The sequence below is a fragment of the Acanthopagrus latus genome, unplaced genomic scaffold (assembly GCF_904848185.1).
Source record: "Acanthopagrus latus isolate v.2019 unplaced genomic scaffold, fAcaLat1.1, whole genome shotgun sequence".
Classification (NCBI taxonomy): Eukaryota; Metazoa; Chordata; class Actinopteri; order Spariformes; family Sparidae; genus Acanthopagrus; species Acanthopagrus latus.
In genome coordinates, this window is record NW_023504086.1 from 72,074 (window position 1) to 97,074 (window position 25,001).

At 40.6% G+C, this 25,001-nt stretch overlaps 1 protein-coding gene across 8 annotated transcripts; it reads left to right on the plus strand.

Annotated features, from left to right (window-relative positions):
* Window positions 1–349: 349 nt before the first annotated feature.
* Window positions 350–14,381, plus strand: LOC119016364. 8 transcript variants are annotated; one of them, XR_005074054.1, is made up of 13 exons: window positions 355–413; window positions 685–855; window positions 1,344–1,421; window positions 1,533–1,608; window positions 1,820–2,079; window positions 2,178–2,266; window positions 2,486–2,556; window positions 7,079–7,126; window positions 8,048–8,133; window positions 8,210–8,282; window positions 8,373–8,846; window positions 8,934–9,060; window positions 9,849–14,381. XR_005074054.1 is itself a non-coding variant. In XM_037092144.1 (8 exons), exons 2-8 carry the CDS (start codon window positions 850–852, stop codon window positions 3,431–3,433), a joined length of 606 nt encoding a protein of 201 aa, XP_036948039.1. In that variant the 5' UTR covers window positions 355–413; window positions 685–849; the 3' UTR covers window positions 3,434–7,041. The 8 variants fall into 8 exon arrangements, 2 of the variants coding, with proteins under 2 accessions (XP_036948039.1, XP_036948040.1); XR_005074053.1 differs by lacking the exon at window positions 7,079–7,126; XR_005074056.1 differs by lacking the exon at window positions 7,079–7,126 and having other exon boundaries at window positions 8,377–8,846.
* The last annotated feature ends 10,620 nt before the right edge of the window (window positions 14,382–25,001 follow it).

Here is a 25,001-nt window from a genome sequence, read left to right on the forward strand (position 1 = left end):
TATTTCAATGCACACACAAAAAGTTTTCAATATATGTAAATGTAAAAAAGTTTCACTTATATTTTTCTGATCCTGATCATGATTAATATAAATGTAACATAAATCCACATATATGTATTTAAATTTTATATTTACATGTTGTTACATTCATATACAATCCGCTGCACTTGCATTTAAAAATCGTTTTTCATTCGTAAACGTGTCTGTATTTGTGTGTCAAGTTGTCTACATTTGTGTCTCAGCCAATGCACGAATGCATTTTTTTCAGATGGAACTGTCCGCAGCCAATGAGCTGTCGTTCTCATTTTCAGCCAATCACATTAGCTTAGCCACGGTTACGCCCATCACATTTTGCGGAGGGGTCAGAGGTCAGCTTCAAGATGGCGTCAGGAGGCAATTCTGTGGAATAAAGTGTGAGTAAAACATAACTAATTTAGCTTCTAACCTCCTTGTCATAAGCAACCAATGAATTGGTTTGCTAAGTTATAACATGAGCTGAGTTACTTCGAGAATGATTTGAAACCTTAGTCGGTTTAATTGTGTTTTAAGCTTGTAACTCCATAAGCTAGCGTTAGCCAGCTTTGCTCATGTGTAAAGTTTCCGCATGCTAACTAGGTGTTTCTGCTTCTATGATGTATGAACTATAACGTTACCATTAGTGAAAGTAAAGTGTCTGTGTGACAGGGTCTTACGCCTCGAGCCGAGGTAGCAGCACGGGCTTTGGTTCAGCTATTAGCGAGGGAACTGTCCGCGCCTTCAAGCGCATCCCAAGTTAGGGTAGCGACAGGACAGGGAGCCAAGTCAGCGGACCAGTCAGGGCTGGAGACAGCACCCAACCTGTCCCCAATAATGATGGTAGGCTGAGGCAGGCCATGAGAAGGTCATGGGTTTTATTAACTATCCCTATATTTCACATTACAATATCAAAACAGTGGTTTAAGGCCTGTTTATATGTAAACATCATTATTTGATGTTATGGTTGACGACATTTTTCCATAGTCTGCGTTTCTCTGTGTCCTGTTATGCTGCCATACAAACGATAACATTACCGAACAGCATGAATGTATTTTATACTCCTATTTAGTTATTAATAACTACAGTCTTTGAAAACGAGTTAAATATAAAACCTTCAACTAAAGCCATTTTCCTACATTTCCATTATTTATCAATATTGCTCTAGAATAAATAGACCATCTCTGGTTTTCCTCACACATTTTTTTGTAATTCCCACATCAGGCAATTCCCAAGTATGTTTGGAGATCAGCTGAGAGGTAAAAGGCGGTTCTTAGCCCTGCCACCTATTATTGTCAAAAGGACTGATTTCCATATCTGTGTCCTTTCAGTTCCCGCCTGAGGGCCCAGGGGAGCTGGAACTTGCTTATGCTGGCCTTGGGAAAAGGATTATTAGTACACACAGTGAGGTAATCATACATATATGTATATGAATATGTATTAAACAATTTTGTACAATGTTCAATGACTGATGTTAATAACCTGCTGAATAGTTAATCATATCTCACTTTGATTTAAAGATTGTGGCTCTCCTTGAGGAGGAGTTTCCAAAACCAAAATTATTAAAAGAAGGATGGATGTTCTTCAAATCTACAGGTGGCATTTTTCTCAACCAAAAATATAGCTATAATTTTTTTTCACATTCAGAGCCCCAGAGATGTGTTATGTGACATCCTGCTTTGAAATACCATTCATATTACACAAAGTGGTAGAGGACAGTACTAAAGTTGCCTGATATTAATGCATGTATATTTTTACAATGTTTTGAAGGACCCTTGTGTTGTTCCTCTTTACATCTTAAACATAGGTGGGAGCAGACGTTGCAAGCTGTCCATAATCCCTACTGACAACGAGGGGTACTCCACAAGGCTCCTCAAATCAGTGTCCAACAACGGCAAAGACATAGTGTTTGTTGTTCCACTACAGGAGCAACTTTCCACCGAAGCGCTTCCTTTTGATTCGCCAGAGTTCGCAAAGATGCCACAGTCATGCTGCATTTCATGTGGCAGTGAAATGCCTTTGCAGAGGTTGCCGCTGCATGTAGAGGGATGCAATGGCAAAGTGACTGTAAGTTTTCTATAATTTCACAAATAAATATGTAACATTTCATCTTGTGCCAATGACTGTTTCAAAGTCTATAGCACTAGGTCTTTTTTTCTTTTAAGGAGAGTGAACCTGTGACGCCTCTTGTAGAAGATTGCCAAGTTATTACGCAGCCTTTTCCACCATGACAGGGATGGGGGAATCCTCAGAGGTAATGGATGTTGTCCTCCAGTGTAACTTTGCTATTGAGAAATAAAGTCTTATTCTTTTTGTCCCTGGGAAGCAAGGTAGAAGACAGTTGTAATATTTTTTTAAAGTCAGAATTATATTTCCTGTGTCCAGGAGATGTGACATGTCTGAGAGAGGTTCATTAACCACAATACATTTCTCCTAAAAATTAAAGTATTTATTTTTTTAAATTTTCTTTTAGGTTTGCCCAGTCTGTCTCGTATCATACCCAGTTGGTATCCTCCCATCTCACACAAGCACATGTGGTGACAGGTAAGAGGTTTTGACTAATTCAGGTTTACTTAATTCAAGTCCATGTTCTGAGTCAAGTGAAGAACATGTAAAGACTGTCACGCATAATTAGAGTATGATTATGTGTTGTGAATGCTCTTGTTCCTGTTTTGTGCTCAAAGTGCTGTATTGTGACAGCTATAGTAGTTGCATCAGAGTGTGACTGCAACATCATCTATTTGCAGTAGAAATCATAACAGAGCTACTACTTCTTAGGGTTCTGATTTGATGACTATGTAAGATGGAGCCTATATGCATGAAGAAATATGTGAAAAATAATAACCACTATTGATCTGTCTCCTTTTGCCATTCTGTTTTTTTGTCTGACCTAAGAATGGGCAGTGCTCTCTGCAGTGGAACAGCTATGGAAAAAGAATTACCAGGACCTTCTGTCCCACGATTACCACCATCTTTTTCATCAGGTTATTGATTCAGAACAATTACTGTTGTGGTGTAATTGGAAAAAAGAACATTTTTTAGCTGTAAATTATTTAGTAAATACTCACAAAGTTACAACAACAAACATCCCCAAAATAAATTTTGCTACAAGATGTTTGATCCAGTCATTTAAAAAGGAACATTGATTTCAATTACCTACCCTTAATTTATTGCTTTAAAATGCAAGGCTTTCAAAATGTCACTGTCGAGACAACTAATTCAGACTCTGGAGTGACAGATGCTATGTTGCTGTGATCTTATAATATTTCGAATTACTTGTAGTAATGGCGCTGGTAAAATATATCTATTTTTTACTTTCTAAATTATTTTTATTATTTTCTCCCCCCGTTTTCAGCGCCCCCCTGTGGATGACGGCGCCCCTAGCATTTGCCTATACTGCCTAGCCAATGCACAACTGTAGAATTAGCTGAAGAACTCTGTCCAAAGGAGAAAAAATACATTTTACCATGGCTAATTCAAATTGCAACATGTCTCTCCAGTGAGACAACATGTGTTCTGCCGCTCGTGGACACCAGTGTACTCGGTCATGTACGGTTTGAAACATTGCTTTTGGTAATTTTGGAAGGTGTGGCAAGCTTTCAATCAGTGTGTTAATATGAGAGAGCACCTGTTGGTATTTGTTTGGAAAATGTTTTGAGAAGGAGATCAGAGGCATGACTACCTCGGCTTTTGGAAATCTTTCTTTGGCCACTATAAAAATTGCCTCCAGTTCCCGTTTTACCTGCTCTCCATCCCTGGCATTTTTGTCATTGATTCCAAATGAAAGAGTGACTTTGAGGACATGATCCGTTTGCTTTGTGTTCTCCAAAATGTGCAGGGCATGGCACAATCGTGCTCCCGGGTAAGAGTCGACCTGTACTCTGCTGTCATTGCACTTTGGTAGCCGTGAAGTATTTGAGTCACCAAGTATCAGGATTGGCCTCTGGATGCTTAGCTTTTAAATGTGTCATTGTAATGCTGGTGCCTTGTAAACAGGGCTTTGTCCTCTGCCACTTGATCCAGTTTTTCCTTCAGCTTTACTTCAGCTCTCATCGCAGCATCCATATTAAAATCAACCAGTTCTTTCTTGACCCAGTTTACTGCCATGGTCCATGGCTCCTGCCAGTTTGTGCTGTCAGTAGTGAAGTGGAAATCTAGTGGAAATCTTCCTCTCCATTCTGGAGACTCCACTGAGAGAGCATGGTTTCACTTTCATGCATTTGGATGGCGCCATGAGTCAAAACAAGAGGACTTGTGTCATCCAGGAGTTTCAGAGCACTGCAGCAGACAGTCCTGCTATCATGCTTCTGTCACTCAAAGCAGGAGGGTGGGGCTTAACTTGACAGCCACCTCACATGTTTTCCTCATGGACCTGCATGGAATCCTGCTACTGAGGAGCAGTTTATTAACCGCTGCTGGCTTTCGGGACAGACGAGGAAAGCCGTCGTGACCAAGTTCATTGTGAAAGACTCAGTAGAGAAAAAGATGGTGGAGATCCATTGCCATGCAATTCCAAACGAGTGCTTTGGCAGTATGTACAGTGTTACCTCATGCCAATAAAGCCAGTTGAATTGAGAGAGAGACTGAGAGACTGGCTGACTCTGTTTCCAGCACTAAGACTGTATCTGACTGTCCATCCACACTTGACACCCAGCAGAGGCTGGATAGTACAAACACTCCCACTGGCCCAGTTGAGTTTTTGATTTTGTTTACATTACATTTTTTTGTTTTTTTGCTTTTTTTAAAATGCCACTTTTCAAGTTGTCTATTTTCCTTTGTACTAATTAAAAGTTAAGTTACATGCTATGAGGAAGTGTATGCCATATGATTGATCTTAATCTGTGAGAAGTTGAGATAATGGCAAACATGGTGTTTTACAGGAGGGCTAATGTTACGTTAGCTCTGTAAGGGAGCGGATGCTCTGTAACTTTGCAAGGGTACATCGCAGAGGGTTACGGCCTTTGACATGATTCTGGTGTCAGAGTGTCAGAGCCAAAAGTTGTTATGCCAGAAAGTGTTCAGGAGCATTTTTCTTGCCATTTGGAGTCAATTTGGGTTAATCTTTTAAATTTATATCTGTTGAAAGTGAAATTGTTGGGTCCGAAATCACATAGTGGAGGATGGACCTTACGTAACCTTATGTAACCTTACATAACCTCCGTATGGTGTGCCTTTTTCCTGCGAGGTCAGGGAGCAGAATTACAGCCAATCAAATTTGTGCAAAATGTGTGCATTTCTCTCGCCCCCTTTTAAAGTGTCAATAATGAGCTTAATCTAAATTACAGACAAATCTTTCCAATTTCTTCACACTGGTATTTATTTTATCTTATCAGGATTTATATGCCACATATGCGTTTCTATATCAGCACACAGTGTACCAGAGCATGTGAGCGCAGCTGAGCGGCGAGAATTTCTGCTCCCTGCTTTCGTGGGTGTTCGCTGCTTCGCTCCATCGCTCAAAGTTATACCAGACAGCTCCGCTCAAACAGCGCTCTCCGCTCACCTAAAATTTCATTCAGCTCCGGTGAAATCGCTCCACGCTCGCTCAAATTTAAAAGAGGGAGCAATTCCTGACGTTTTTCACTGAATTACGGCTGGGACACACTGCCCGATGTGGCCTAAACTAACATGCAGCGGCTCTGTTGCTGGAGAGAGCCTGTCGATTGAAACCCTTTTCAGTTTGTAAAGAACAGTAGATTGTTTTGGGGTGCTGTGTTCTGTCTGTTTGAGCCAGTGGATGGCCTTGTACTGCCATCTAGTGGCCAGTCTTGGAACTGGAGCGAAAAGGAACCATCGCTCTGGCCTTTGGATTAAAACCCGCTCTGCGCTCCGACTATATTTCACACGCTCCACTCACATGCCCTGCAGTGTACAGTCACAAACTTTTACATCAGTCTGCATTGTTTTGTGGTGAAGTGTCTGCTTCAGATGCTTAAAAACGTGCATGGTTTGAAATAAAACAAATCTACCTACATTTTTTAAATTTGATTGTTTGCAAAAGTTAAAATGGTAAGACGGTAAGACATGTTTTTGTTATGGAGAGGCTGGCTCTGATGATTTATTCATTTTTTTATGCGTTGGGGTTGTGCATTGATATGTCAAAAGTGCATGTTCTTTCTGTGCGTCAAAAGTTCCATCTGCGAGTTGCCCCCGATAAATAAAATACCTGATCAGTACATGCTGCCCCGAAACACATTGTACTTATCAAGTAAGGAGCTTGTTGTATATAAAATGGTTCTAACTGGAACCACAAACCACCAGGAAACACAGGTTGCAGTCAGTTCGTCTTGTTTATTTCCCAGAATTATGTGAATGTTGGCATTATAGTTCTTCCTGGTCGATTGCCATGGTTCTCAACAAAAGAGAACAAATTACAGTATTTGCCCAAACAAATTAGACATCCAGCTCCAAATAATGTTAAATACTTGTAAATTAGGATATAATTTATATTTCAAATAAAGAACTTCATAATCCAAATGAAGCAGATAATGTGCTACTTACAGTGAGGGATTTCAAATACACATGGTAAACTCAGGTGAGCACCAGCACACACTCAGCCTGGTAAAAGTTTGGAGACAAAGAGGAGGGAGGCCTCATCCAGCCCTCTATTTATAAAGTGGGAGGAACAGTGGGAGGTGCTTGAACCACTATTGCTGGTCTCCTTGTCACGGACAACTAATATGAAGGGGGAGCAAATCTACAGTTTCTAACAGAGCTGTTCATACCTTTGGTGGTGACGTACATCAAGGACTTCTGTGAGAAGCTGTTGTTTACTGCACATGATCAGGGTGGCAACATATATGTATATCATTTTGATGACTTTGTTTATGATTTCAGTGCAGTGTTTGGTTTTGAGCACAGGTAAATTTGTTTTGAGGCGAAAGTTTCATTATGTACGAGGAGTCAGAGGTTTTCTAAATAGTGCTTGAAGCTGAGGTTTTGTGTTGAATGTTTTCAGAAGATGGAGCACGGTTTCAGAAATTGTGTTTTAGAGTTTGAGAAAAACTGTAATAGCCGTCACTGGCAGTGCTCTTATTTTGAAAAGATGTAAACCGTGTCCTTCCAGTTCAAAGGACGGACCAGTCCAATCAGCGACGATTCCTGTCACCCAAGGGTACCTACCTCTTCCTGTTTGGTTAATGTCGTTGTGGGTCCGGGTATCTTTTGGTCTTTCAAATTTCCTTTCAGAAACGGGTGTTTAAAAACAAAAAACTAGTGGTTATTTGATTTTCGTTTTAAGATCCAAAAAGTAAAATTGAAATACACATACAACAAGGTTTTTCTTTTTCATGGTCAAAAGGTGATGAGTGAAAATTGGAAAATGATTCGATTTTCATTTTCTATTTCATATAACAAAAAATAAAATCACTAGAAAACAGAACGGGAAAAGGCCTGTTTTTTTTCATATTCTGAGACCGGATGTTGTCATTTACAGGACGGTGCTGTGTAGAACAAACAGGCTATGGCGGGGTAATCTACCGTGACACATGGACATGGAACTGCGGTCAAGCCTGCCATCAGGCTCCGTGGTCAAATCAGCCGCACTTAAATTTCGACCAAAAGATACATTGACCGCTGTGTTTTCTGATTTGCATGTGTGTGTTTTTGATTTGCACTTGTGTTCTGATTTGTGTTTTCTGATTTGTGTTTGTGTTTTCTAATTTGCACTTATGTTTTCTCATTTGTGTTTTCTGATTCGCGTTTTCTGATTTGCATGTGTTTTTTTGGATTTGCGTTTTCTGATTTGTGTTTTTTGATTTGTGTTTTCTGATTTGTGTTTTCTGATTTGTGTTTTCTGATTAGTGTTTTTTGATTTGTGTTTTCTGATTTGTGTTTTCTGATTAGTGTTTTCTGATTAGTGTTTTCTGATTTGCGTTTGTGTTTTCTGATTTGCCGCTGTGTTTTGCACTTCAGGTCCACCGTACAAACCAGTTACAGAACAACACTGAGGATGGTTCTATAGTTTGGTCCATTAGCTTTGACACAGATTTTTGTCCTCGTGGCTGCATAAGCTTTTGTCCTGATTTCCTTTCAGGGGACGCTGACCTGACCCCTCCAGATTCCACCTCCCTAATAGACCCTCCACAGCCATCACAGACAGAAGCCATTCAACCATCACCTGTGAGCTCATAGTTCATAGATTACACTGATCACGTCAACATTTAGGTTTTATACTAATACACTGATCTCTTCCAAGGGTCATTTGTCAGCTCCCGCTGGGAAAAAAGTCCAGTGTGACGGAGGCAGCAGTGGCTGCCACCCCAAGTGAGGTAATACATGCAGCGTAATGGAGAAACAGCCTTACAGTCAGAGCACTTGCCGGTCACTAAATGAAGCTCTTGTCTTTGTTATTCAACCAGGTAGGCAGACATCAGGTGGCTGAAAGAGGATGCTGAAAGAGGGCAGTACAAGTACAGGAAAAGGAAAGTCCTCAAAAGTTACCCAATGTGGTTTCACCCACCTGAATTTCCTGGAGTGGTGGTGGGAGGAGGAGTGCCCTCAGCAGACTCTTTTTTTTAACAGCCGCATGTTTTTTGGAGACCAGTTGGTGTGTGGGGTTACAGCCTTCGCTGTCCCAGGTCTGAGTGCCCAGCGCGAGCCAAGAAGGACACTTTTCTGTACCGCTGTGGCTCCTCAGAAACTGTCAGGCAGATTTGCCACATGTCCAGCTGGTACTCAATGCTGACTGAGGTCCTGGCCTGTAATGCTTGCAGGAAAGCTGTACAGGAGTCAAAAGAACATGCCACTGGCCGCTTCCTGGCGTAGGATGCAGGCATTTTAAACCAGCTCAGTCCAGCTCACAGAGCCGCGTTCCCTGCTGTTTTAACGCCGTGGTGAGTCTCTCAGTTATTTACTGTAAATTGGATTCTACAAGATTGTATTAGAACGTGTCATTCTTAATGATTGTGCTGTAATTTCAGACATGGCGTGGACAAGCAAGTGGTCCCCCTGATGAGGGATCGAGTACCTGCACAGGAAAGACCTCAAGACAGAGCCTCGGCACATTGGTCACGCGCTACCAACCGAGCTAAGCGGCGCCCCAAGAAGGTAATTTTGATGCAGTCTTATGAACAGGAACATCTTTAATTGAAAATATAGTCATTGAGTCAATTTAAATTAAGTATCGATTATGTTTTAGTGATCATGTAGTTTGAATGCGGAGCAGAAAGAAAATCCTATGAAATTATGGCCAAGCATAACGCTGAGGTGAGATGTCTTTTAGCTCTCTTCTTCAGCTGACACCTTGAAAAGTGTAAGAAAATGAAGCCATAGATCTCCCGTCACTCTTCATGTCTCAAAAGATAAACAGTCCCGGAATAACACAGAAGATATGTGCTAAGATTACTGAGAATTTATCACTATCGTCCATGTTAAGGCACACGTACAAACATCAGACATGAATTCAAAACAAATGAAAGACAATTACAGCGTGCACCTCTTTGATCACATGTAGAATAACCTCATTCTGGAGCAGTAAGTTTTTCCTCTGCAGCAGTGTTGGTCTGACTCATACTGCTACTGTCCCATGACATCACTGCATGGCATCATAACACGTCCCTTTATGCCCTTAACTAAACTCTGGTCCTGTGAGCACTAAATTGCTTAGTCCAAAATGATATTCAGGTGGACGTGTTTCTATACATGTCACCCTGTTAACCCTTTTTTATTACATTTGTAATCAGGTTGTATCGGCTCGATGAACACAAATAATTATCACTTTATGACAAGAGCATACACAATAAACATCTCAGTGAAGTTACTTACAGTTTTTACACGTACACATGCGTTATACTGCTGTTAATTTAAGAGTCTCTCTGTTTTCTGTTCATCATCAGATTTGCAAGAAACTTTCTGGAGATGGAAAAGGCACTGCAGAATGGTGCACCAACGTGGCCAATCAACTTGGTCAGATCCTCGTGGCTGTAATCAAAAGTGAGGAGTCTCTGGACAAAATGCGGCCAATGGCTGAAGGCCTCATGGAGGTACAGAAGAGCTGGTGAGGCACCTCCTGAACTGATGTACGTGGACCGCGGCTGCTGTGGCGTTCATGGTGTGTCACACCTGGAGCAGCTGTTCAGTGAGTGGGCCGACAGTGACATGATGGTGCGGCTTGACATCTTCCACTGGATTTACAGATTTGATGCAGCAGTCAGAGCAGATCACCACCCCAAGTACGCTCTCTTCAAGTCTAATATTGGGTTCGTTGCCCTTTAAGGCAGGAACTCACCGGCCCAACCGTTTGACGTCTGAGGCGTTTGGAGAGACTCGGACGAGGTCGGGAACATTTCTGTTCGGTGTGAATCTGAGGAGGTTGGCTGTCGGCCGTCTAAGCCATTGGATTCTCTGATTGGCGGTGTGCTAGTGAATCAGCACGGTGTGTGAGGGGGCGGAATACTGTACCGCATTGGTTTTCTATGCACTCTGTTCCATCATTTCTTGTTTTCATGTTTTGGAGTAGTGGCATGAGACTAGCTGTTAGTATGTCCGTTCAGGATGAATTCATCTGTGTTTGTTTGGTAATGCCTCGTTGCATGTTTAGTATGCAGCTGTTTTTGTCTGAAATAGTTATGTCCAGTCCAGCATCTTTAACACTAGAGCCATCCGCTTATCTCTCAATCGCAGAATATGGAGGTGGGAAATTTTCCCGCCTCCACATTCTGCGATGGGGCGCCGTCCTGAAGTTAACCATCAATTTTGGGGCACTTCCTGTTGGTCTATATCCACCAAATTGGACTCTCTATATTTAGAAATACACAAAAGACTCCCCTTGCATGGCTGTTTATTCATTAAACTACCTGAGGTGGGATGCCTCAGGGGAAGGAGGTAGGGTTAGGGAAAGGGAAGGGAAGGGGTATAAATGTGTGGCACTTTAACGAAACAAGTGATGTGCATGATGGGTGCAGTTCTTGGGTGATGGGGAGGATGACGGTGAGGGATCAGGTTAAATAACAACGTAAAAACCTCAAGTTTCATCTATATGACTGCACTAACATACATAAATTTTGCTTCCACTTGGCAAGCTACAAATGGAAACTCTGAAGTTTGCCTTAAGAGTTGGCTCGAAAAGGAAGCCAACGCTGACAAATTACCATTCTGGCTGTCATGTCCAAGTGTCAACAGTAAGTGAAACTGTTAAGTGCTTTTAAAACTGCTAAATGTTGGACTCTCGCAGTCTTTCTCTTTACTTTGTTTCTCCACAGTCCACCTCAAAGCACCTACTTTACACAGTTTTCAGAATAACTGCTTGAAGTCAAAGCCCACTGACGGTTTTGTCAACCTGAAAGGTACTGCTTGCCTTTAGCGTACTCCACCTTAGCGCATCCCAAAGCCCAAACATTCACCTCCACCTCTATGTGGCCTAAAGGGTGTGGGGATTATTTTTCTTAGGGAAGGGGATGTTTAAAGCCAGCGGGCCCACCTGGTGCCCGCAGCATGTGGCACACTAAGTTTGGACAGGTGACGAAACTGTAGACAGTGTTCTTGTTCCGTCATCATTTTCTAGACAAGAAAAGTGAGAAAGGAAAGGAAAGGAAAAGGGGGGTATAGGGGTCCCCATATTTTTTTGAGCTGAAACTTGGTCTACCCCCACATTTCCAGGTCCCCTGAGTCCACTGGTAGCAATGGATCATGAATCCGAGCAAGTAAAAGTTTCATGAAATTTGGTGAAAGTGTTAGAGTGAAAATTCACCTTGCAGAAAGTTTTTAGGAGCACATTTCAGGTCATTTAGGTCTATAGATACCTATAAAAAGTTGAAAAGTTTCCAACTTTTTGCTGAAATTTAACCAAGTGTCAGAGTGAAACTCCTACTTCCAGAAAGTGTTTAGGAGCACATTTCAGGGTTAGGGGTTAGGTAAGGTTTAAAAAATGATGAACCCCAGTAGCTGGGGGCATCATGCAGTGGATCTGGTTCCTATTGATTTTGTATTTATTCATCTGCCTTTTTTTTTTTTAATTATAAACCCCAAATGAAACAATAAAAAATCCCTATAAAATGAAACTTAGGTGTATAAAAAATAGAAGAAGGTAAATAAAGTATTGTTGAATTTTTAAAGGAACATTTTTGTTGAAAAATTGTTGAAGACCTCCTAAAAGTGGAAGAACAGGGGGTTTATGAAGCCGAAGTGCTTCAGGGCTGCGGTCATCTGAGCCCTCTGGAGATTCCAGAGATGCTTCGCCATCATCTCCAGGATTTCCGCCTTCTCCAGTTTAGAGTGTCTGTAGCTATCTTTTTTTTGAATGCATCCAGGATGAGAGTTTTCAACTTGCCCAAGCTCTCGTTCATTCTGGCTCTTCTCCTCTTTTCCTTAATTGGCTTGGATAAGTTTCTGTCTGTGAGTTTGTGTGATATTTTCTACGACTCGACATTTTTTTATGGACTCTTTTGTCTGGCCTCGGTGATACTAGGGACTTGGACACTCCCTGGTATCACAGAGGCACGCAAGCCTCTACGACACGTCAAGGCAGAGTCCATGTGCAGGGATCTAACTAACAATATTTAACGCTAACTAATTAAAAAATAACAAAATGTACTGAATGAAATATAAGTAACTGTGACTAATTTTTAAAAAAAACTTAAACTATGTATAACTATGTACAAAAACAACAAAGGATGCCACTGTCTGTAAAATGAAAAACAAAAACCAGGATGTCACCTGGGACTCAAGCTGCCTGGAAAAAAACTACTTGTGGTCTTCTGTGTTTCTAACTTTGCTCATGATGTGTTTCATTACATTCTATCATCTTTATCATCATCATCATCTGCTGCTGCTGGGGGTTGGGGTTTGGGTAGGGGTAGCATCGTGGCACCTTAAGGAAGCATTTGTTGAGCGACACATTGTGCATGATTCTGTCAGGCTTAGTTTCGTTGCTCATCCTCGACTCGCACGTGAGTTAGACTCTTTTGTCTGTGTTTCAAGACGGTCCGGGTGTGTTGCCGACATCGCCCCAGACCCCTGGAGCCTTTTACTTGGGCCTGGCAATGTGACACGGTTGGGGCGCACTGAGGACATTCAGCCACCATATAGACACGGTTTGATTATTCAAAAGACCATTCAAAGATCATAAAAGACTGCAAGTATAATTGATAAAGTGTTTTTACTGTACCAATGTGATTAGACAACAATTTGTTTAAAGTATTTTTGTAATATACCAGTGTTACTATCTGAGATGTTTATTTTATTTTATCATCTTTGTATTATTTAATTTCTCCTTTTTGTCCTTTGACTTATAATAGTTTGTTTGAAATGTTGTGTATGTCACCTGTGTCTCAGTGGAGTCTGGAATATTCGACGTACACTTCTGTGAGTTTAACTGTGCACACGTGTTTTGAGTAACATGTCAGTGAATGTATCTTTCAAAAATGGTCAGAAACATCTCAAAAGTCACAATAAGATGAAAGACATAAGTCAACCTCTGAACATCAAACATTTGAAAGTGAAGGCTTTTAGGCTTTAACAGGCGTCTGGGCACCTTGAGGATGATATGAGTACTTAATTATTACAAAAATGTGATTCAAAATTATGACAGTAAAAGAGTACAGTTGAGTCTTTCTATAGTTTTAAAATCTCTCTCTGTGGAAAGGAATGGGATGTTAGAAGATTTGAACATCTGATTAGCAAGTGTTGTAGTGAAAGAACAAGAAAGGGCTGACATATGCCATTGAAGGAAAATAAGTATTTTTTAAACAACCTTTCAAAGCCTTGTAAGTAGTAATTTCTGTTTATGAGGTTCACCTGAATGCACCACGAAGTCCCTTTTTCTGTTCATGATGGCACTGGATTTCTCTACGTGCCAACGTGGCAGATGGCCTCGCAAAATCTACCTGCATTTTTCGCTTGGTGGACGTTAATTTCAGACCCTGTTAAGATTTTACTTTAGGTGTTATTGAAACAAAAGATGGCATTTAAAATGTTACAATTATGCAAAAACACTTCACTGGAAATATTCATGTTTTCCTTATTTTCTCATTATTTGTGTATATATTTGTTCAAACTGGACGCAAATTTAAAGACTCCTAATGTCATGGTTCATTTTGTGTTATGTTTCGATATCATGGTTCTGTGTCTTGTGTTGTATTTTGATTTTCGTGCCCGCTTGTGTCTCTTGTCCTTTAATGCCCCGTTTACACCAAGGGAAGACGCAGATATTTCCCTGAGGTTTGTTGTAGTGGCTCTTCGTATGTCTCTAGTCTCTGTGTTTTTGGTTTTTGCATTTTTGATTTGAACTTTGCTTTTTGTTTGCACTTTGTTTAGCTGTTTTGTCCTCGGTTTCTACTTTGCTTTGTGTTCCCTTTTTGTGGTTTATTGTATCTGGCTCCCTTTTGTGTAATTCAGCTTTTTGAATAAAGCTCGCTTTTTGCTCTCTCCAATCCTGCTTCCTGTTAGTAATTGCGTTTGGGTCTAGGTACTATTTCCCTCAACCTCGTGACACCTAATTGACTAACTGTAACTAATGTGACGTAGCCTGTACGGAGTGAGCCGCTGCAGATGCATAACATACAGAGGACTTCATAATATTTAACTTTGTGATGATGTCAGCACCATTCTACATTTATGTTTTCGCTCATTTCTGGTTCGGGTGTGGGACCACAATCTCTCTCCCTGAGAAAAAACCATCGCAGGCCTTGGAGTTCTAAAGAAAAAGATGCAGTCTGGCGACAGCTGGGACAGTACATCACTCTGTAAAGAGTTCCTGGCAGAGAAGCATGTGTCAAGGCTCTTGATACAGAACCGGTATTCTGCAGGCCTGATTGGAGGGATGTTAAGAACCTAGTATACAATGCCATCACAACTCGTAAAAGGAAACAGATTTTTTTCATGATTGTGGGTTTTTCCTGCCTTCATATTCCGAAATAAGCTGGAACTGACATGATTACATTTAATTGTTACTTTGAAACTGCCTCAGGAAGTTCTTAATTGAGCTCTCAGCGGCAAAGCTTGATAAATTGAGGACTTTGTGTGTGGCTTCTTAATATGTCACTTCCTCCAACCCTTTTCAGCAGCTGTGTTTAAGTTATCAGAGGAGGCTGTAACATATTTGGGGGCTCATCCGGAAACTGAATCTGTTTGGAATTTAGATTTGTGCCAAAAGAAACAAACAAAACTTCATAAGTGTTGAACAAAAATTAGAATTTGAGAAAACATAAAACTGATTTAAAAAATAAAACTTATAACTTGCAATCAAATGTGTCAAACAGTGTAAAGTATTGGTCTTTTTCTCTTCTAAGATTGCATTACTTTGCTTACAGTTCCCTCTGCTGGTCTCTCTTGGCTCAGACTTTTGCGCTGACTTGCAGCTTTGCGTCTCTCTGCAGCTCTGTCTTGTTTGTGCTCTCTGACTTTTAGTTTTGGCACCAACCTCTTGGATGGGCGGGCTTTTTCAGCAGGGCGACCCCATTGGCTAATTAGTTTTTGACTGACACAGCTCAGTACCTATGTGTAGATAGCTAATGCGCTGAACGATCCTGGCTTTAAAACTGAGAGAAGACGACGATGATGGGGATGACAATGAAGAACAATATATGTATTTTTTTGTTGTTGTTGTTGTTGTGGACTGTTATTGTTGTTGTTCATTGTTGTTGTTGTTGTCTTCTTCCCTCCGTTTTAAAGCCAGGGTCGTTCAACGCTGGTCCCCTCCTGTTTCCAAAGCGCCGCAATGATGGACGCACCATCAAATTTAGTTTTTAACTTGGAAAAGAAAAATGGACAGAACAGATTCATACACGAAATACAATCTGCTGCAGGACAGGAACTAAAAAGGCCAGAGGAGATCCGCAGATGGATTTCTACTTTTTATACAGAACTCTACAAAAGAGAGTACCAAGAGAACCTGGAGCTGTTTTTTTTTTGTTTTTGTTTTGTGGAACTTTACCCAGGGTAAAGAGAACATCGCCGTGGGTTAGGGTTAACCCTAACCCTGGCATCCTGTGTCTCTTCTATGCACAGATTATAAACTGTTGTCCAAAGCGCTGGCCAACAGACTGAGGGAGGTGATAGACCACGTCGTCCAGCAGGACCAGGCGCACTGCGTGCCTGATAGGTCTATTCTGGACAATGTGTCCTTGATTCGGGATATCTTGGACATCTCTGGTTCCTTGGGCATTGAAACTGGTCTCATGTCGTCAGACCAGGAAAAGGCTTTTGACCAGGTTGAGCACCTTTACCTCTGGAAAGCTCCAGAGAGTTTCGGCCTCAGCCCAGGTCTATTAGCTATGATCCAGGTTTTGTACCAGGACATTGAGAGTGTACTGAAGATCAATGGAATGGAGGACTGAGTGCCCCTTTTGAAGTGTGTCGGGGGGAGAGACAGGGCTGCTAACTCTCAGGTCTCTTGGATTACCTCAGACAAGTAGTATGGAGACATTCTATTGGTTATTGACGCATTTTTGGTCGAAAACGTCTCTCACACTCGCAGAAGAACAAGGATGTTAACAGAGTGGGTTGAATTAAACAGTTGCCTCATTTTTGTTCTAAACACACTCGGTAGGTTCACATGCACAGCTTAGTCAGATTTCAATACTGAGGTTTGGAAGACATGCAATTCTTAAAAAGCAATAAACACTGGTTTGTTGTTAGGCTATTTATTGGAGCGCAAGTGCAAACTAGAAATTCAGGCTACACATCTAAACAAACAAAAAAAACGAGAAATGACTACCTACTGCTGCTGTGACTGTTAGTAGGAAGTCACAGTAAACTCAATATCTGGAAGAAGTTTAAGATTTGTGCCAAGATAATCAGCCAACACAGACAGCTGTCAGATTAGATTATTCTCAACGCTCATTAATAAGCAGTTATCTTAACAAGCACAAATGGGCGCTTTTCTAAAATATGAGTCATATTTAAGCACGTTGAATAAGTGGAAGGCGACTTGTTAGAACCCACAAGGAAGTTATGTTAATGGGTTTATAACTCACTCAGGTTCAAGTCGCTCCACTGTCACATCTCATCTCATATGTGTGTGGTGGAGTTCTGATGAGGCAGCGGCTTGGCATGAATGTTACGAGAACTATGCTGCCAAAGCAGCAACAATCAATTAACCCCTTCGCACCCACTTTTGTTGGTAATTTTTGCCTAATTAGCATACCGAAATGGAAAAGCTTATAACACAACAACTACAAGTCCCAGATGGATGTATGATACTTCACTGAAAGCTGAGAACCTCTAGTTTCTGAAAATGTGCTTACCTAGCATGTACCATACACACAACCTAAATGACATCAGTTCAAACATGGCTCTAAAACATTTTTTTTTCTTCAAAAAAAATAGGTCATTTTTGAATAACAATAACTCAGATGTGCTTTATGTAAGGCATATGGAAATATACCACATACCTTCTACATCTTGTCAACTACACCTGGATGAAACTTTAGACTTCTAGGCCTAACCTTATGGGAGTTATGGAGTTTTTAGTTTGTGGTGTCACTGGCGTCCACGGACCTCTCCAAAACCTCTCCAAATGGCCAAATTGTGCCAAATGCTTTTTCTCACTTCTGTGACACTGGAAACATTACTGAAGCATTTTGGTGACTATAAAGCCTTCCTCCATGATTCAAAACATAATTTTTTCACACATTCATTTGATGGGTGGTCGGAGGGGTTTCCACACACTTCTAGGTGGCTATATTGTGATATTGTCATGCGACAAGACACTACAGAATAGTAAGCGTTATACAAAAATGACATACTGAAGTGAATTTCAAACAAGGATTTTATTATCTTTCAATATACTAATACTGTATGTGCGCAGCGGGGGAGGTAGCACTGGTGGATGCAGAGGAGGATCGTTGGCACTTCTGATGACCGCCTTCAGCAGGAGAGGGGGTTGGGCGTCTGACTGCCTCACTTTCAGGCTCCCAATCCACGTCACTGTCTTCAGACTGTGACCTACAAAACACCATGCAATGCACAAATGTTACCAAATATAATGAAAAAATATATAAATGCAATTCAATAGGGTGCTATTTACATAGGGAATAAATAAACACAGATATATGATATTACATATTACACAAAAACATCAGGAAAGTAACCGTACATAAACAGAATAATTGAATTGGGGGAATATTCCCAGTGTCTGGTCAGTGAAAAAGATCTAGTTCAATTTGTTTACAAACTTGATTTAAAAAAAAAATCTAAATAAAAGGGAGTTAGAGACTCAAAGAGAATTACATCATAGAACAGAATTACAAGGATTACATAGCTTTGGTTGAGTAGTTGAGGCTAGCTAGGCTAATTAGCCCCTGGGGCCCTAACCATTTACCGTCATTTATGAAATGCTAATGTATACTGTACTGTTCACTGTAAGCATAAGAACCCCTTCCCACTAACTTTCATTCAAATTTCACCCATGGCTAAATAAATAAATCAAACATCATCAATGATAACCTTACTCACCGATCTAAGATGTCGTCGAGGCCCTTAGCAAACATCTCCTCTCTCTCAGAGTCCTACTCACTGTCTACAGTTTCATCAGATGATGCCATGATCCATTCCAGGTCTTCTTCTCGGACATATTTAGTGTTTTTTGTGGATTTCGCCATTGTAAACTGTGAAAACTGCCGTCAAAAAAACTTTAAATGTCCGGTGCGAGTGCGTCTGCTGCGTAAAGTTAGCCCGCTAGCTGCCAGACGCAGCGATATTCCTCGGCTCATACCAAACGGACCTGGGCACGCCTACCATCGTTGGAAAGGTAAAATAATTGGCTAGAAGCCTGAGTGATTGACATGTTGATAGCCAAAACGCTATCCCTGTACTAAGGCGGCAAAAAACAGTAAACAAAGCCGATTGGCCCTTTAAACAAGGAGCGCTCCATGTACTTCACGGGCTGTGCTGGGGTGAAAACTGAACAGAGAAAGATGGGGACACTTTTATTTTGTAGCCAGCAAAGTGATGAAAACAAGCACACCCAACAACACCGTACAGGAACTAGAGAAAATAAAGATACAGCCGGCGAAGTCTGGATTTTATTTGACAAACAAAGTTGGTGGACGGTAAACAAATGGACTTTACAAGACGATATTCACAAGCTGGAATAATTTTATGAAAAACCATTTTGATGCTTTTGATCAGTGGATTCTTACGGACAACTGGAATATAAATAATTGAGGATCGGACACATATTACGGCTTTATGGCCGCGTCAAAGGTCGTGCGTTTCTTGTATCTCACGTTTACCATGCTGGTAAATATCAATGATTTATGGTTTAGTGCTCATGATTTCTGCAAAATCAACTGGACGAATGAATTGCTGAGATTCTACCCTTTCCAACGTCGTATAGTATGTCCGTAATGATGAAAGTTGAAGCGAGTTACGTCACTGCGCAGTGTAGAAAACAGTCAGTTATCTGCAATCGCCCGCCGGCGGGCGGATGGGTGCGTAGAGGTTTTAAACAAAACAAAAAATACAATTTGTAGGTTAAAATACAAATAAATGAAATGAAACTTGAAAAATAAAGAGAATAATGTGTGTGTGGAAGGATTAATGAGATTGGGTATGATTAGGCAATTACAAGTTGTCATATACAATGAAAAACATATATACACATATAGTTCATATTAAATGATAATAATAATAAAAACAACAATATTACACTATAGTAATAATGGTTCTGATCAGCATTCGTGTGTTTCTCTAGCATCATGGCAGAGTGTTACATATTGAGCAGCTAATTTTATAAATTGTGGATCTTCTCCCAGACAGACTTTTAACAGTTCATTACATTTTGTTCCCTGATATGATGGATCTGCTGCAGTTATCTGCTGGAGGAAAGCCTCTCTCTCAGTTTGGTACAGGGGGCAGGAGAGGAGAAAATGGGCCTCAGTTTCTATTTCTCCTGAAGAACAGTGTTTACATACTCTTAATTCTCTGGGCTTCCATTCTTTCTCATGCCCACCTTTTTCAGCCTGTAGTTGATGGTCGGTGAGTCTGTACATTGTTAATGTGCGTCTCTGTTTGGGGGTTTTTATGCTGACCAGACATTGTGCTGGAGAATATTCTCTATCCAGTAAGCGATAGCATTCTAATTCATTGATGGATTTAATTTCATTCTTCCAATTGTCAATGTAAGTCATGTTGTTGTTTTTGTCTATAGGTGCCAGGTGAGTTTTGGAGAGATTTTGGAGGTCTTGGATTTTGAGGTGGCAGGTTTCTCTGGTGCTTCTCAGAGGGTCTGTCTCTGGACAGAGGCTGTTACTGTGAAAGGCTCTGTGGTGATAGGAATCAGGATCAGCTTGTGTTAAGTGAACCTGGAACTTAATTGACCACCTGTTTGATCATGTGTAGTGAGAGAGGGAAGTGTCCCAGCTCTGCTCTACATGCATGGTTTGGACAGTTTCTCTGGACCTTGAGGATTTCCCTGCAGAACTGAAGGTTAAATTTCTCTGTGGGTGTTGTGTCCCATGAGGTGTGCCTCTGGGTAATTAGAGGGCCCCAAACTTCACTTCCATACATGATTACACTGTTAAATAGTTTTAGCCAAATTGTAATTGGGGGATTGAATTTATATAGTGAGCTTTTGATGCTACAGTAGGCCCTGTGTGCCTTTTCTGTGAGGGAGTTTATTGCTTTGTCAAAGCTGCCAGATGCACTGATGATGATGTCTAGATAATTATATTCCATTGTATGCTGAAGTGTGGTCCCTCTTACCCTGAAAACATGTTTGGATTCCTGTAGCCGGGCCTTTTTTTGGAATACCATGACTTTGGTTTTGTCGAGGTTGATATCTACCGCCCAGTTCTGACAGAACGTCTCCAGCAAAGAGAGGTTCTGCTGTAGACCATGTTCTGTTGGGCACAGTAGAACCAGGTCATCTGCATACATGAGGAATTTGATTTCTTTGCCTTGTAGATCTGATCCTGGGCTTGGGGACTGTTCAAGAAGAGTGGCCAGTTTATTGATATAAATGTTGAACAGAGTAGGAGACAGGTTGCACCCCTGATGCACCCTTTTCCTTGTTTGAAGAACTCTGTTCTTTTGTTTCCAATTTTGACACAGCACTGGTTGTCAGAAAATGTGGATTTGATTAGATCATATATTTTACCCCCAATTCCATTTTGGAGAAGTTGTAAAAATAACCCATTGTGCCAAATTGTGTCAAAAGCCTGTTTTAGATCTACAAGACATGCAAACATCTTTCCTTTGTGTTTTTTTGTGAACATGCTCTTGGATGAGTGTATGGAGAGTGTAGATGTGGTCAGATGTTTGATGACTGGGTAAAAAGCCAATTTGGCTTCTAGACAGAATACGATGATCAGTGAGATAATGTGGTGATTAATCTGGAAGTTAAGGATGCTACAGAAGAGTTTACTCAGGTTGCCCCTGTAATTGCTGGGGTTGTACTTATCTCCACTTTTAAATCTGGGAGAAATGAGACCTTTATTCCAAACACTGGGGTCATTTCCAGCAGCCAGCACCAGGTTGAAGTGTTTTTGCACAGCAGGTTGGAGTTTTAAATTACTGTGTTTCAGCATCTCTGAGTTAATGCTGTCTATACTGCAAGCTTTTCCATTTTTAAGGGTTTTGAGTTTGTGCTGTATTTCTTTACTGGTCATGGGGTAGTCAAGGGCACCCTGGATGTCCTCCACTGTCATTTCTAGTTCTTTCAGTTTGTCTGTTGTTAAATTTTGTCAAAACTCTGGATTTTTATAGAGGTCATCAAAGTCATTTTTCCAGATTCTGCTATTTTGAGTTGGGTTGGTCTCTGTACATGGGTTTCTGTTGATGTTTTTCCATAATTTCCAAAAGGTGTTTTCATTGATAGCTTTTTCAATTTTGTTGAGTTCTCCCTCCATATAATGCATTTTTTTCACATGAAGGAGTCTTTTGTAATCTTTCAGAGCTTGGACATATTCAAGCCGTCCCATTAGGTCACTTGGGTTCCTGTGTTTTCTGTTTCCTGACAGTTTTCTCAGGTTTTGTCTGGATACAGCACATTCTTTATCAAACCATCGCTCTTTTTGTTTCATGCTTGATTTTTTAGTTTGTGAGATTTTTAATTGAGATTCTTTTGCCAATTGAATAAATAATGTGTTGAAGTGATGTGTGGCCAGATGTATGTATTCCCTTGCAGGCTGATACTGGCTGTTGAGAAAAGTATCCAGCATGTTGTGAATTTGAGCAGAGTCTAGTGCAGAGGTATAAGCAGCAGTGCTCTCTTCTGTCCATTTGTATCTCCTGTAGAGGAAACAGCCTTGGCTCAGGGTTTGGATTCACAGTGGTTGACAATGACTTTTTCAGAAATAGGGTTATTTGGCTACGGTCTGAAAGGGGCTGTTGCGGTGATACAGTGGATGCATTTATATATTGTGGTTCAGTGTCAGTAATGGCATAATCTACAACACTACTACCTAACACAGAGCATTGTGTGAGTCTGCCCAGAGAGTCTCCTCTGATTCTGCCATGAACAATGTACAGACCCAAGCCTTTACACATTTGTAGTACCTGTTTGCCAGTTTTGTTAACCATGCTATCATAGCTTTGTCTTTGTCTTGTTGTGTGTTTATGCAAGTCTGGTACAAAGAGGGATGTTTGAAGATATGATTGTTTCCTTCATAGTTAATGAAGTCTGGCTCTCTACCAGTTCTGGCATTAAGATCGCCACATATTAAGATTGACTCTAAACTTTGGTGGAAGGAAATTTCCTTCTGGGGTTCCTCAAAAACCTCCTCTGCATGATAAGGGGAGTTTGAGGCTGGAATAAATATTGCACATAAATAGACATCTCTGTTGTTTTCCACAATATTTGAGTGAATTTTAATCCAAATGTAATTTGTACCTTGTTTAACTGGTGAGATGTAATCTTTATGTTCTCCTTTGTACCATATGAGTAAACCACTTAAATCTCTGCCATACTTAATATGGCTGTGTTTTACAGAGGGTATAATAAGTTCTATATAATCGTTAGGACAATTAGATTGATTTTTGTTTTGATTCCAAGTTTCATTCAATGTGATTATATCTACATTTCTAACATTATTCAGTAATTCAGGGTTTGCTGATTTGAAACCAAAAACTGAAGAGCATAAGCCCTGAATGTTCCAGCTACTTATCGAAGACGATGAAAAAAAAGAAAAAAAACCAAGAGAGGTCTTGGATCCTTCAGTGACGTCTACCTATCAAAGAGGGGACTTCCATATCCTGCATTGGAGCTGTCTGCACCCATTCTTTGTTTACTGAAGAGATTTTCATTGTTTCTTTCTGAAGTTGATAATTAACTCTGATGACGTCAATATTCAGACATTTCTCTGGAAAATACAGGATACGTTTTACCTGTAAATCAGAAGTAATTTGCTTATTAGTATAAGCAACTTAATTTACCTACATCAGTTACAGCAGGACACTAATTTTAAGGGGAATGCATATTCATCTACCAAATAATGCCATTTCTATTCTTTAAACCTGATTTGTCATTCTGGTTTAATATGAAAATATTAAGGCTTAGCTCTAGTGGATGGCTTAGCCATTTACCAGATCTTCTCTGTATTAAAATGAGGAGCCAAGCAGAATGAAAAGAAGTAACAAGTACTTCCAATAAAGGATAAAAACAAGCAGGATGAAGTCAAGAGGAAAAGGAATATAGTTTTCTTTCATCTCTAATTAATTGCTTAGAATAGATGTATTATAAACGTCCCCAGGAGTCCCCAGTTAGCCAGTATTTTACAGCACAAGTTCCCTCTTGGATAGCATGGAGCGACACTCACACTCCAACATGGAGTGTCTCAAACTCAACTGAATTGTCTCTATAAATATTGTCTTCTTTTATAACAGTACATTCAGTTCAACTCATTGAATTTCCCAGGTTAAAGCTTCAGTCTCTGTGAAAGTGAAGGAGTACAGGGAAGGCGGGAAAAAAACCCAATGTTAATTTAAAAATGTAAAAAAGGAACAACCTGGATAAAGTTCAAATAAAGATGATCAGTAGTGAGATTGTTGTTTTCATGTTCAAGCACTAGGCTTTTTGCCAATTCTCCGCCATTGTTTGTTCACACAGAACCAAGCAGCTCCAGTGTAAAGACGAACCAGTGTGTGCTTCACACAGAAAGCCGGCGCTGCAGGTCCAAAAGAGGCGTGATGGTACTGATCATGACGTTGAGATCTGTGGGGGTTTTTTTTCAATATGTTTCCCCTGGTGTCCTCCTGCTAATCTAAACATGTACCCGCTGACTGTTTTAATCATATGGATGCAGCTATAATGTGTAGTGATTAAGGTCTTCACCCACCAAACATCCTGGAAAGTGACAAAGTTACGTTTTTTTCGCTCTAAATGACATGATTACATAATGGGCACGAGTAAACAGGACGCTGTCTGACTCTTTCACTCGCGGGGAGGGATGCTGTTTTCTGAGGAAAGTTCGTAGTCTGTACTCTCGTCAGGAGGGCTGACCGTCGCGGTGATTTTTTTCAAGACTAACTACAACAACACAATAGTGGAAGGAGACAAACACTCGGGGAATTAACTCCTTACGACCCTGTGTCCTTTGTCTCTAGACCAATAAATACTCTGTAACTGAATGATGTCAGCAATGCTGGTTACTGATTGGATCCTGATTATCCAATCACAGTCATATCATGACTTTGATCACGCTCAGAGAGAGGGACAGACATCGGACAAGACAAGACAAGCATGGCGGAGCAACTGCAGAGAGGGAGGAGTAAGTGCCCATTTTCAATCAAAATATACATTTTTGTTCATGCTGGCCAAAAAAAATGCTGTCAGTAGTAATTTTAACTGTTACAAGTGATAATATTTGAAGTTATTTTAAACACATATCATTAATTTATAGGAATTTTTCAAAGTCCATTGCAATGGACATCAGGAGCTGGGTGGGTTTAGCTAACACTCACATGTTTAGTGTCAGTATATAAGCCTGTAAGCTTTTCATAGGTAAAGTATGGAGTCACAGTTTATCTACTCATGATTATAACTTTTTAAACACATATTTTATAATTCTAGTCACTGTGTGTGCTTCCACCAGCTGCGAAACTACATCCTG

Excerpts from the sequence above, each read along its gene's own strand:
- LOC119016364 (XM_037092144.1), top strand. Across the intron at positions 1,422-1,532 it reads TTATTAGTACACACAGTGAG|ATTGTGGCTCTCCTTGAGGA; the intron begins GTAATCATACAT and ends TTTGATTTAAAG. Across the intron at positions 2,040-2,485 it reads AGTGAAATGCCTTTGCAGAG|GTTTGCCCAGTCTGTCTCGT; the intron begins GTTGCCGCTGCA and ends ATTTTCTTTTAG.